Source organism: Podarcis bocagei, assembly GCF_964188305.1.
Source record: "Podarcis bocagei genome assembly, chromosome: 5".
Lineage (NCBI taxonomy): Eukaryota > Metazoa > Chordata > Lepidosauria > Squamata > Lacertidae > Podarcis > Podarcis bocagei.
The window spans coordinates 102,278,863-102,291,663 of record NC_138129.1 but is presented as its reverse complement, the minus strand read 5'-3'; the positions used below and the strand labels follow the sequence as shown (position 1 = coordinate 102,291,663).

Genomic DNA, 12,801 nt, shown 5'->3' with positions numbered 1-12,801 from the left:
TTTTCTTCTGTCGCCTTGGGGCTGGCTTGTAAAAGAGGAAGCAGACAAACCAAAATCAGTGGCTCTCTAAATGGGTCCCACGCTTTTTTGGCCTGGGTAGCCAGAGTTGCGCATGAGAGCTGAGCTGATGCTGGAAGCTGGAGGAGACAGCAACGTCTTGCTTTTGGGCTCCTGCCTGAGGAAGCAAACTCACTGCAGCCAACAGCTTGGAAAGCTCTGCTTTAGCCTCTCTAGGGAAGCAACTACCAAGCCTGCTGGGGAGGAGGCTGAACTGTCTTGAGGAAGTGGAGGTGGCTCAACCTCAGCCAAGGGTCGTTTGCTTCTGGGTTTTTTAGCTCTTACAGGCAAAAGCACGGAGGGTGTTAATAGCTGATGGAAGATGAAGTTCCTGTGGGTTACTTCCCTTTAGTTTAATTTCTGCCTTTTGAATGCTGGACTGTGGTTTTCTGAACATCTGGCATGTTCCCTCTCTGTGTGGGAGTTACAAAGTGAGTCTCCCAAACTTTCAACTTATCTGTGCCACCTCCCTTCTCCCTTAAGGGGCAAGATGTCTGGGGAGGAAACTAAGAAAGCTCCAGGACTGTTTCTGTGAAGAGGTGAGACATTTTTATCCTCAGAAGAGGCAGGAGGGATATGGGAGTAGCCCTCTAACAGAGCCCCCCCCCCCCCTTTCCCTTCTTCACCTGCTTGGAGGTGCTAGAATTCAGGATCAAAACCTTTCTCTTTAGAGTTGTCTGCTTTGCCATGTGGCCCCTGGAGAGGAGGCAAAGGTCTTCCAGAGGCATTGTCCCTCTGGTGTTATTTATTCATCATTCCCAGGAAACAGATTCACAACATACCACGTTTGGCTTGCCACACCTGGCTTTCCGCTTGGCCCTCCTAATGTCTGGGACTACAACTCCCATCATCCCTAGCTAACAGGACCAGTGGTCAGGGATGATAGGAATTGTAGTCCCAAAACATCTGGAGGGCCAAGTTTGGCCATGCCTGTCTTTAGGGTGTGTTGGCCACATGCCTTGTGCTATTTCTGCATTGCAAGTGGCTGGACTAGATGGTCCTTGGGGTCCCCCAACACTACAAGTCTAGATTCTGTTTTACAGGACAAGCACAAAGACCCCAGACTTACTGCTCCAAGGGCAATACTGGCCCTAAGAAGCAGAGCACGTCTTGCTCAGGCTGTAGGGAAGGAAGTCTGGCAAATACTCCTCAAAATGCCCCTTTCCCCTCTTACAGACTAAGGGAAAGGTCACCTGCAATCCCTTAGAATCCTAGAATTGTAGAGTTGGAAGGGACCCCAGGGGTCGTCTAGTCCAACCCCCTGCAAGGCAGGAATCTCAGCTGAAGCATCCCTGGCTCAGTGGGGAAGCCAGAGAGGGAACCGCTGCTGCTGCTTCCCCACAATCTGTGAGGAAGGAACATGTGACAGATTTTGTTCCAGGTGGAGGTAGAGGCTCCCAACTTTGGGGAATTGATTCTGAAGCTAGCTGATAACCCGCTTTTTACAAAATGCTGCAGTGACATTGCTTCCTACATAAGTGGCATGGTTTGCCAGAGAGCTCCATCCCTCTTTAAAGCAGCCATGGCTCCTTCCCACCTGGGCACAGCTGATGGCCTCTGGGTTTAAGGCAGTTCCACCAGAGGCAGATTGCATTCACCATGTGAAACTGTTACATGTCACAATGCAGCTTGTAACCCCTGCCAGCCCCCCCCCCCCGGTTGAATTTTGCATTTAAATCAAATAGCTATTAGGGACCCTATGGATCACATGTCTGTGATGGGTGCACGGGGACGGCTAAACTCTGTGCATGTATATATGCCCACCCCTCCACCTCCACAGCACAGGTGTCCCTTGACGGCAAAGAGAGCTATTACCTCTTGCTCTATGCAATTAATACTGAAATAGCAGCTCTTTTATTTGTTCAGAAAACTGTGTACAAAAGTGCCAGATTAGAAAAGGTAGCAGATATGATCTACCTTCATTGCGGTAGTAGATGTCTAGTTGCCTGACAGCTAAAATAGAGAGCTCGCAAGCAGATACATTGTCACAGCCCCTCTAAATGGGAGCAGGTGGTTTTTGGCATGCACTGCTCCTAAAGTCAGAAAATTAGGCAAGAGGCAGAATGTGAGAACTGGTGGATAGGAACATTTTCTCCTATCTTCACCATGAATTATTTCAAGGAAGCAGAGTAGAATAAGGGAATTCAAAGAAAGAGAGGGGCAGCAAGAGCAACACACACTCCAGCCCCCCTCCCCCCATGGCACACAGCACTTCAGTCGAGTCTTAGCTGGAATAAATGGACAAGACCAGGCCATTAGAACAATGTTTCCACGTTGCCCATCTCCACGCAGACAGTCTTCAGCTGAGAGTAATATTCTATTGCTGCTTCACCATTCTCTCGGCCAAACCCTGCAAGAGAGAGGTCCATGGTAAGACTGCAACTCTATGGCTCCCTGTGAGAAGAACTCTGGAAAACTGCACCATGGAATGGAGAACATAGCATCTGATGCCACTATTTGCTCTTAAAAATATGTTTTTCCTTGTGAAGGTTTCAGAAGTAAGCTTGCTGGCAACTTACCTGTGAGAATGCAAAGGACCCAAGGGAAGGGACTTCCTTACTTAAGTGTATGTACAGGTGAACCTAAAAGCTGGAGTTAGCATGTGCATGTCCTTTCTCACAGGGTGAGCACTGCAAACAACAGATGTATGTATCTCCAACTGTTTCAGGCAGGCTGTATGGCCAACACCCAGAACGACCTTAAGCCAGAGGAACTAAATGACATCAGGATTCTTGGCGAGCCCCACATCCCTCTGGAAGGCTGCAACTCTCTTGGTCCACAACCCAAGCTTGGCTAATATTTCCATTCCCTTTTGCCAACTGGTACGTAATATGCTGAGAAGCAAAGCCCAGCACTGTTGCCACCAGCTGAGCAGCTCACCTGACATCTTGTATCCTCCGAAGGGCAGCTCCACAGGGCTGATGTTGTAGTTGTTGATGAAGCACATCCCCGCCTGGAGACCAGCCACGACTCGATGAGCCCGTTGGATGTCCCTAGGAAGCAGAAGGATGGGGTGAAGAACCAGTGTGTCTCCCAAGGCCCAGAAACCCTGCAGTGTTCCCTGGCCTTCCTATGGGACAGGCTAGAGTAGGCCAAATGCCACTAGGCACAGCTGTCACTTCGGAGGAATGCCAGCTGATGAGGACAGCACACTATTCCAACTGGCAGCAAGCATTTGCCATCATGCTCTGGGCTGATGTGCTGCTTCCCAACTTGCATCTTCCACAGATGCCACATTACAGAGCAGGCAGCCCATTTACTGTCCAGTCTGGCCCGTTTCATTTTCCATCTCACTTCCTGAAACCTATGCCCTTCCTTGATGGTACCTGGTAAAGACACCTCCTGCCAGGCCAAAACGAGTGTTGTTGGCTCTTTCTAGGACTTCCTCTTCGGTGTCAAAGGGCAGGATGGACATGACAGGTCCAAAAATCTCCTCTTGTACACATGTCATGTTGTCATTACAGTTTCCTGAGAGCAACACAGAAGTGATCAAATAATATTAAATAGGTATGCAACTGTTCTGAATGCACAAGTGAGGAAGAAACAGATTCTCCCACCCAGTTATTCTGCAGTTATGAAACAAATTGGGATTTCAGAACTACCTGCTTGTTGCTTTAGATCTGGACAAACTATCAGCCTATAAATCTATGCAAGTTTATTTGAAAATAAATTCCACTTTGTACAACAGGACTTGCTTCCAAGTAAAGTGTGGACAGGAGCTCAGTGCCTGACAACTGAATTATTTACTGCACCCTCAATACTCTAAATATGAAAGCTTCCTGCATAAATAAAACTACTATGTAAGGAGAAGAAATTACTTCTCTGCACAGGAGGTTATTTATAGTACAGAACATTCAAACATGTGGACCTTGAGTACCATCCCAAACGAATCATCTGATCATGTAGTTCAGATCATAGCATTAGGCGCCTGCAGAACAATGAAAGGGGCCACCATCCTTTCTCAACCTCAGGAAAGATTATAAGGAAGCCAATTTCTTCAGCTAAAAATGCCATACAAATCTGTGTACTGTGCTCATCTTCCATCGCCTTCAGCACCAACATAGTACTGACCATGTTGGAGAATCAACCAATAATGGGGTTCATACCTAGCACACAGGGAGACATGTAAAAGCCACCACTCAACTTAGGGTCATCTGGCACATAGGCTTCTCCTCCACACAGCACCACTGCGCCCTGTAAATGCAAAATGTCCAGAGCAAACCATTAGACTCCTTAAAAGGAAACTATGGGAAGCATCCAGTGAAGTTGTTGCGTTAGCCATGGGTTTCTGTTTGTGCAATGGAATTTCCCCTCTCTGTCTCTTTCCCTCTTGCCCCCCTCCTTACACAGCCTCCCCAGATATGCTCCAGAGGGTTGGGCAACTCCCAGAACAGATTTAGGGAGAGGAGAGGGAAGGGAAGGGACAGAAGTTGCTGCAATAACAGAACTACTTTGCTGGACAGTGCCCTCTATTTATAGTCCTTTGACCAGTCCATCCTAGTCTCCATAGGGTTCTTTTGCAACTGACAGCATTATTCAGTCTTGAAAAGAGATAATCTGAGCACCATGCAAACAAAAGTCATAACCCTTGCCAGAAGGCAAAGTACAATTGAGGGACAAAGTCCTTAAATGTGAATAGTCAAATGGTCTCGAATTCCTTGGGCTTATGTTGACTCTGGATTTCATAACCTTTAATCTTGCAGGGAGAATGTACTCCAACAGATCTGAAGCGACCTGCTAGATCCATAAGCAGAGATCTGACAGCATGGCCACCCCTGCAAAAGAGCCCTATTTATTTGCTTGACATGAATGGCTGAATCTGCTGTTGCTACTTATGGGGAAGTACAACACTGACAGCACATCCCACGAAGTCAACTTTCCTGTAAGTTATCAGGAACTGTTCAGATGTAGTCCCTCAGAACCTAGCAAAAGAGGGGAACACAACTTCATATATATCAAAATTCCATGTATGCCTTGCCAGGCACAGCCTTTGTTGTGAGCACAGAATATGGTGTCTGTATGATGTTCTCGGGGTGAAGAGAAGCTATCTGATATACTTCATGACTCTCACCTGATCCTTTGCTTGTTTAACAAAGCTCAACACCTTCTCCAGGTGGGAGTGGTTGATAAGTGCTCCCATCCGTGTGTCTTCCAGCAGGGGGTCGCCAATTTTGATATTCTGTGTCTGTTTCATGACTTCCTTGGTGAAGGAATTCAGTATCTCGCTTTGCACAAACACCCGAGTGCCATTGCAACAAACCTGAGGCACAGAGAGAGATCTAAGAAAGTACCAACCAACCACACCTTGCTTGCTGGCTCTGGTAGCCACAATGAGCCACCTGCTCACTGATTTTAAATCTCCTGGGAATGGAGAAAATCAGACTCTTCCACACAGTACAAGAGTGTGAGCTGTAGTGCCACTTTTTGCATAGCAAACAAATGTTAGAATATAAGAATAGCACTGAAGTGTCTTCTTATGTGTCCTCTGAATATTGAGAATCTAGCCCACCAGAAAAACTGGAGCTGCCCTCCCTTGAATGAGATAAGAAAAAAGTTTGTTGGAAAGTAGAGCAGAAAGATTTTCTTAGAACCCTCAGTGCCACCATGTGGGGAAAATATAAAGAGCAGACAAGAGTGAAATACGGCATAAAGCAAAGCAGAAATGGCCTGAGACCTTTGGGTGTCTATGGCCCAAAATCCAAATAGAACTCCATGTCAGTAAAAAATATAATCAAACATTATATTCTTGTTAGTGGTATCTTGAAGAAAGTCTGACTTACAGTTACAACATGAGTACTCTTGATGGAGCCTTATGGCTTCAAGTTCAAGAGTCGACTAAATACAACAAGTTGCATCAAAGGGGCAAACGTGAACCTAGCAGGCCCACCAGTAAGAAAGGGATAGGCCTTGGCCTCTTGCCCTAAATAGTTGGGACTTTACAGGCATCTGTTTTCATGTCAAGATCAGATTCTCATTTATCTTAAAAACTAAGGCCTTCCATGCTGCAGTAATTTAGAAATGACAGATTTCTTTTTCAGCTGTAGAAGAATGTTACTACTGAACTTTGGACTTCCCTGACAAGACATAAACAAGCTCCTCAGGAGGTCCACACCTCGCCTTGTGTGAGGAAGTTGGCCATGAGAGCTCCTTTTACAGCATTCTCCAGGACACAGTCAGAGAAGATAATAAGGGGGGATTTGCCCCCCAACTCCAGAGTAACTGGCTTGATCCCTTTGGCTGCCATCTCCATGATCTATTGAAGCAAAGATGGAACAAGGTGTATGAGCAACACAAGCAAGTCTATCACAACTCTGCAAAATCTCTAGACAAGTGAAAAGGGACACCCTCATTTGGGAGTCTGCTGAATAAGCATCTATATCTTTTGCTTATGGAAGATACTTTCTGGTGATAAGTCAGGATTAAATGTCAAGCAATTCTGAGCCTACAGTGATGTTACGCTAACACAACTCTGTCTTCCATACCTAAAAGCATTTTGTAACACATGATAGATTTAACCACTCAGGGCTGAAATTTCATCTTGCTTTTCATGTGTCCTTGCCAGACAATTCTCCAGCAACATGGATTGAAAGGCAGGCAGTGAAAGGCTAGTGCTTTCCCCAAAGGATACAACATGGAAAGCTCCGACTGTAAGTACAGTGTTGACATGCTTTACATCTGCGGCTTGCTCAAAACACACTGTCCTCTAGCAATTCAAAAGCCCAAAGGGATTTGACTGAAGCGAATGGCAAAGGCATAAACAGAAACTTCTCCTATCCTGCTCTCTGGGGCCTCTCCAGCTGGCCTTCCCCACTCCAGAGGCATGCCAGGTACTCCAAACTGGCCTTTGCATCACATGCTTGCGCTCCTGTAGACTTACCACCTGGGAAGCCAGAGGGCTAAACTTTGCAGTTCAATATTGCCAGCCGGCATTGGTGTCCTGTACCTTGATTCCTGTAGGAACGCTCCCGGTGAAAGAGACCTTGGCCACATTCGGGTGCTGGCACAGGAACTGGCCTGTGGCAACTCCACCTTGCACCACATTGAAAAGCCCCTTAGGAACTCCAGCCTCATGGTAGATCTCTGCCAGCATCACGGCGGAGACAGGGGTGAAGGGAGAAGGCTTGAAGACCATGGCGTTACCTAGGCAATTCACATGGGCCAAGGGGAAAAGAACAGCTGTGAATTAACTCTATCTGGAGGTGCAAAGGAGAAAGCTGGGGTGGGCAATGGATTTGGCCTCTCTGATCCCAGCTGAATGCCCAGCCCAAACATGATTGTTGAGTAAAGGCTTCTACTAGGGACAGAAGCAAGAAATGGAGCTACCACAATGCTCATCCCGCAAATCCCCATCTTAATTTGGCGGCCTCACAATCCACATTAATGTGTTCTCTCTCCTTCACGGGATGCGGGTGGCGCTGTGGGTTAAACCAGAGCCTAGGACTTGCCGATCAGAAGGTCGGCGGTTCGAATCCCCGCAACGGGGTGAGCTCCTGTTGCTCGGTCCCTGCTTCTGCCAACCTAGCAGTTCGAAAGCATGTCAAAGTGCAAGTAGATAAATTGGTACCGCTCCGGCGGGAAGGTAAACGGTGTTTCCGTGTGCTGCTCTGGTTTGCCAGAAGCGGCTTAGTCATGCTGGCCACATGACCCGGAAGCTGTACGCTGGCTCCCTCGGCCAATAAAGCGAGATGAGTGCTGCAACCCCAGAGTCGGTCACAACTGGACCTAATGGTCAGGGGTCCCCTTTACCTTTACCTCTCTTCTTCATCTGCCATTTATATACTTGACTTTATAATATTGCAGAGTATTGTTCCCTATTACATGCATGGGCGCCCTACAAAGCCACCCCCTGGTACTAGCTGTTGGGATGACACCCACATTCTCACTCCTCATATAGAGCATCTCTTTTACCACAGGCCAAAGCCGGGGCAGACTTCCAGCAGGCAATCTGGAAAGGGTAGTTCCAGGCTCCTATTCCAACACAGACTCCAAGAGGTTCTCTTCTTGTATAAGCAAAGGATCCGCCGGGAAGCTGGATGTGCTGGCCTGGACAGGAAGGACAAAGCAAGATGAGCAGGAGCAGCACAGCTGGTCAGAGTGGCTTGCAAAGTAAAAACCACAACAAACCAAACCAAAACATTTTAAAGAGGTAAGAATAAAAAGAGTAAAAAACATATGGTATATTTTATATTATAAAAGGTAAAGGTAAAGGTACCCCTGCCCGTACGGGCCAGTCCTGCCAGACTCTAGGGTTGTGCGCTCATCTCACTCTATAGGCCGGGAGCCAGCGCTGTCCGCAGACACTTCCGGGTCACGTGGCCAGCGTGACAAGCTGCATCTGGCGAGCCAGCGCAGCACACGGAACGCCGTTTACCTTCCCGCTGGTAAGCGGTCCCTATTTATCTACTTGCACCCGGAGGTGCTTTTGAACTGCTAGGTTGGCAGGCGCTGGGACCGAATGACGGGAGCGCACCCCGCCGCGGGGATTCGAACCGCCGACCATGCGATCGGCAAGTCCTAGGAGCTGAGGTTTTACCCACAGCGCAACCCGCGTCCCACATTTTATATTATAAAAAGGATTGCAAATAAGTCCCCATTCCTTGAGTCCATTTGAATGGCTTTTTGCTTTGGATTCTGAGTGCAACCTTCTTCCTGAGGAAAAAAAGATTTCATTTAATTGCTCCAATTTACCACCTGTGTGGTTCAAGGTCACCAGTGACTGCAGATATTGATTTTTAGCCACTGCATGATCTTCCAGCACTATACTCAAATTCCCAAAGGTTTCTTTATACTGGTAGTTTTCCTTAACTGTATTTTTGAGGTGAAAGGGTTCTGTTTTGCTTTGTAACCTAATAGTTTTTGCATTTCTTCCCTCATGGTGCTTTCTGTGATACGCTTTCGGCTCTGAATTGGGCTGGGTGATACCTGGTTTTCAACACTGTGATCTACCAGCAGCTAAATATTGGGATATGCTGATACATCCACCACCCAAGTCATCTCCCCATTCCACAGAGTGAAACTCCCCACCTGCCCACTGGAACCTAACAAATTCAGCATGGAAACATTCTGTAGGGGCCCTGGTTGGTTGTGGCTGCCTGTGAAGTTTCTTTCTGCAGCTTTAAAAAGGAGAAATACTGCATTTTAAATATTAGACTAGTGGTGGGGAACCTCCCGCCTGCTTATTCGGCCTGCTAGGTCTCAGAGGTTGGCTCAGCAGGTTGTTTGGGGCAAAATTTGCCCATCATATGTGATGTCAGGTGCAAGAAAGCTCAAGCTGTGGATACAAGGAAGAAGAATTGAGAATGCTTTAAGTGCACTCCCAATTTTTCCTTTGCATCAAGAAGTCACTGCTCTTTAAACTTGGCACCTTTTTTGTTGCACCACATTTAAAAAGGGCCAACTTTCTGATGCAAAGGAGGAACTGGTAATCCTGATTCTTTCCTTTGTAGCTGAGCCACCTGATGTCATATTAGTTTCAGCAAGTACACAACACTTTACACACGGAACCATTTTTCATGCCCAGTAGAAGAGCTGGACTCCAGACATCACTGCATAAAGCGACATACAAGAATTCTGGAAAAAGTAGCAAACCATATTACCTAAACAACAAATGTTTCCTGTCTGAACATTCAGGCTCCTCCCGTGACTTGAAGCTGTTACCCATATTCGACTTCTGTACTGTTCCAAGGAGTGTATTAGATGACATGGGAGGAATGAAAAAATACAGAGCTAATGGAACAGAACTAACAAATGGAGTTGCAGACTCTCACCTGCTAGGGAGCCAGCTAAGCCAGCATAATACTGCAGACACTGCCAAGATGTATCAATATCTATTCGGGCTTCAGTTATGGATTTGCCATTATTGATTGTTTCCAAGGTAGCTATTTCTTCCCTTCGCTCCTAGAATCCCAACAGAGACACAGTATGAATCAAACTATGCTAGCAGCAAGTGGAACTGGAATTAAGTGGCTGCCCAAGCTTCCTTTATATTCTACCAAAAGAAAGTCTGTGCCAAAAAAGCTAGAACTGCGAAGTGATATACATTTGTGCATATTTCTTTGTGCTCTATCATTCAGCTATTCCTAGTCATTCATTTATTAAAATAATGTATATACCACTTTTGAAGCAGAACATGACAAGGCAATGTGCACTATAATAACTGAAGACAATTCACTAAAACACTACATTTATAAACATTTATATCTGCTGTGTCTAAGGAACAAAAAAAAGGTACCGCATTCTTCGCCCTATAGGACGCACTTTTCCCCCTCCAAAAATAAAGGGGAAATGTGTGTGCGTCTTATGGGGCGAATGCAGGCTTCAGGAAGCTATCCGCAAGCCTTGGGAGCCCGGCGCAACTTCCCTCGGGCTCCCAGGGCTTGCGGATGGCAGCCTGCGGGCTTTTCAGGGAGGTGGGGGAATTCCCCCACCTCCCAGAAAAGCCAGGAGAAGCCACGCGCTCTTTAAAGGGGTTGCATGGCTTCTGCAGGCTTTTGCGAGGGAATCTTCCACCTCCCAGAAAAGCCAGGAGAAGCCGTGCAGCCCTTTTAAAGAGCGCACGGCTTCTGCCGGTTTTGCGGGTGCCCTGCAGAGGCTTTGCGCGCAGCTGTCCCCAAGCTAGAAGAGCGAGACGGAGCCCTCCGTCTTGCTGTTCTGGCTTGGGAACAGCCTTCCTTTGCGCGCAGACATCCCCAAGCTAGAAGAGGCAATAGAAGCCGCGCAGCCTCTTTAAAGAGCGCGCGGCTTCTGCAGGAGGTGGGGAATATTCCCAGAGTTTGTCAGGGCTGGTGGGGGAAGGCTTGCGGATAGCAGCCTGTTCTGGGGGCTGGGGTCGGGGGAAGCTCGGGCTTCCCCCGCCCCAGCCCCGCACCTGGGGGGGGGGGATATTTTTTTTCCTTTATTCCCCCCCCCAAAAAAAAACTAGGTGCGTCCTATGAGCTGGTGCGTCCTATAGGGCGAAAAATACGGTATAACAGGAAGGCCTCTATGAACAGATACATTTTTAGTAGCTGGTAAAATAGCAGTACTTTTGGCCCCTGCTGAATGCTCAGGGTGTGTGTGTGTGTGGGGGGGGACATTCCACAAGGTGAGCAGCACCATGGAGGAAACATGCAACTCCAAGTAGCTGTAACGTGTGTGTCGGCAGGACGTGGCAGGACCAAGAGGGCTTTTCTCTTGAACTGCTCTTATTTACTACCAGCAACCTCCTGCAATGAGCCTTTAAGCAACATGCAAAATAAAAACAAACATTAAAACATATCAAAATACCACTAAAGTACAAATAATTCAGAATAATGCAGTCAGCCAACAAGAATAAAAACCACCTTAACTCTTTTTGGCGAATTAAGCAATGGCTATATGGCAGAAGAATAACGGCAGGCATGATCCAAGGGCTTCCAAGCCCATGTCATATAAAGCAGCTCTGAGCAGTATGATAAGGTTGGGAAGGCAAGGACACCCCAAGGCTTTCAATCTGAGCAAAGGTGACTTTTACTTACCTAGAGCTGTTAATAGGTTAGTGATTGACACAGCACTGCAAACCAGAGTCCACAAATCTGGCTTCCAGGGGCAAATGCACTTCCCTCTCTAGCAACCTCTCCTTCTATTGACACCTTGCACAAGATCTCCTCACATTCTTCAAGTATTGCACAGAACTCAGGAGAAGAGAGAGGCCAGCAGCAACCACAAACTAGAGTTATTAAGCCAAGTCAAAACTGGTGGACAATGGCTGAAAAGGTATCCCCTTGGAAAGCAGCCAATGCTGCCTGAGAGGAGGCTGGGCTGGCTCATGTGATTTTTAACACATACCCGGATTATCCTGGCAGCCTCCAGCAGGACAGTGCTCCGTTCCATGCCTGACTTCTGACTCCATATTTTAAAGGCAGCCTGTGCATTTTGCACAGCCAGATCTACTTCCTTCTCTCCAGAGAAGAGAAATTTGCCAATTACTCGCCCTGAAGGGAAAATAATAACAACAATAATAATTCAGGTTTCTAAAGCACAACTTGTTAGCATACCTCTGTCACAAAAAGCTTTTACAGAAGCAGGTCTTGCATTTTGATTTTATGTTACTATTACAGATTTATCTGAATGGCCACATTCCTTAATTTTGAAAAGCCACAATCCAGAAAGAGGATTATTATTTATTACATTTGTATACTGCCCTTCATCCACAGATCTCAGGAAGGTTCACAACATAAAAATATACTTAGACCAATGCACACTTAAAAACAAGCACCCAGGATAGTCCACATTCAGCAACAAGAAAAGCAGAATTCTGCACAATCATACTGATTAAGCAAGTTTAATTTGTAAATTGTTTGCTTTGCATAATGTATCCTGTTTCCACCAGTCATTAGGAAGGTTAAAAGTGGAGGCAAAACTGGTTTCTCCTACATTTCCCCCCATGCTTTTACAGTTCTACGATGAGTTGACTGAAAATCTTTTGAGATGTCAATAGCTATTACTTACATGCTTAAATCATATGTAACTGTAAGATCCAGAAACTTGGCAAAGAAAGTATTTTTCAGAGTTCTTGGGAAGCTGCCTTTTCTGCACTTGCAACGGATTGGGCTTTCAGACTCCTCTTCCTCAGGCTGGTTCAGGCTGCCTGGTCAGGGTGGTTCTCACAGGTTACTCTGAGCTGTTTCTTCTTCTCCTTCTCCTTCTCCTTCTCCTCCTTCTTCATCTTCTTCACATTTGTGCCACTGTCCATTTCAACTAGCTTCCCGCCACTCTCAGCAAGCT

General features: G+C 46.7%; 1 protein-coding gene across 4 annotated transcripts in view; it reads right to left on the bottom strand.

The window, feature by feature from the left end:
• Positions 1-1,883: 1,883 nt before the first annotated feature.
• Positions 1,884-12,801, bottom strand: part of ALDH9A1 (aldehyde dehydrogenase 9 family member A1) — a 24,931-nt gene continuing 14,013 nt past the window's right edge. For 3 of the 4 annotated variants that reach the window (XM_081193312.1, XM_081193315.1, XM_081193313.1), the window contains exons 3-12: positions 11,863-12,008; positions 9,825-9,954; positions 7,966-8,100; positions 7,001-7,197; positions 6,170-6,310; positions 5,129-5,317; positions 4,164-4,251; positions 3,384-3,525; positions 2,938-3,050; positions 1,884-2,407 (exon numbers count right to left, since the gene is read on the bottom strand). In XM_081193312.1, coding sequence (XP_081049438.1) covers positions 2,313-2,407; positions 2,938-3,050; positions 3,384-3,525; positions 4,164-4,251; positions 5,129-5,317; positions 6,170-6,310; positions 7,001-7,197; positions 7,966-8,100; positions 9,825-9,954; positions 11,863-12,008 — 1,376 coding nt within the window. In that variant the 3' untranslated portion in view covers positions 1,884-2,312. Of the gene's footprint in view, positions 2,408-2,937; positions 3,051-3,383; positions 3,526-4,163; positions 4,252-5,128; positions 5,318-6,169; positions 6,311-7,000; positions 7,198-7,965; positions 8,101-9,824; positions 9,955-11,862; positions 12,009-12,525; positions 12,551-12,801 lie in introns of those variants that run through there. The other variant, XM_081193314.1, reaches the window with a different exon arrangement.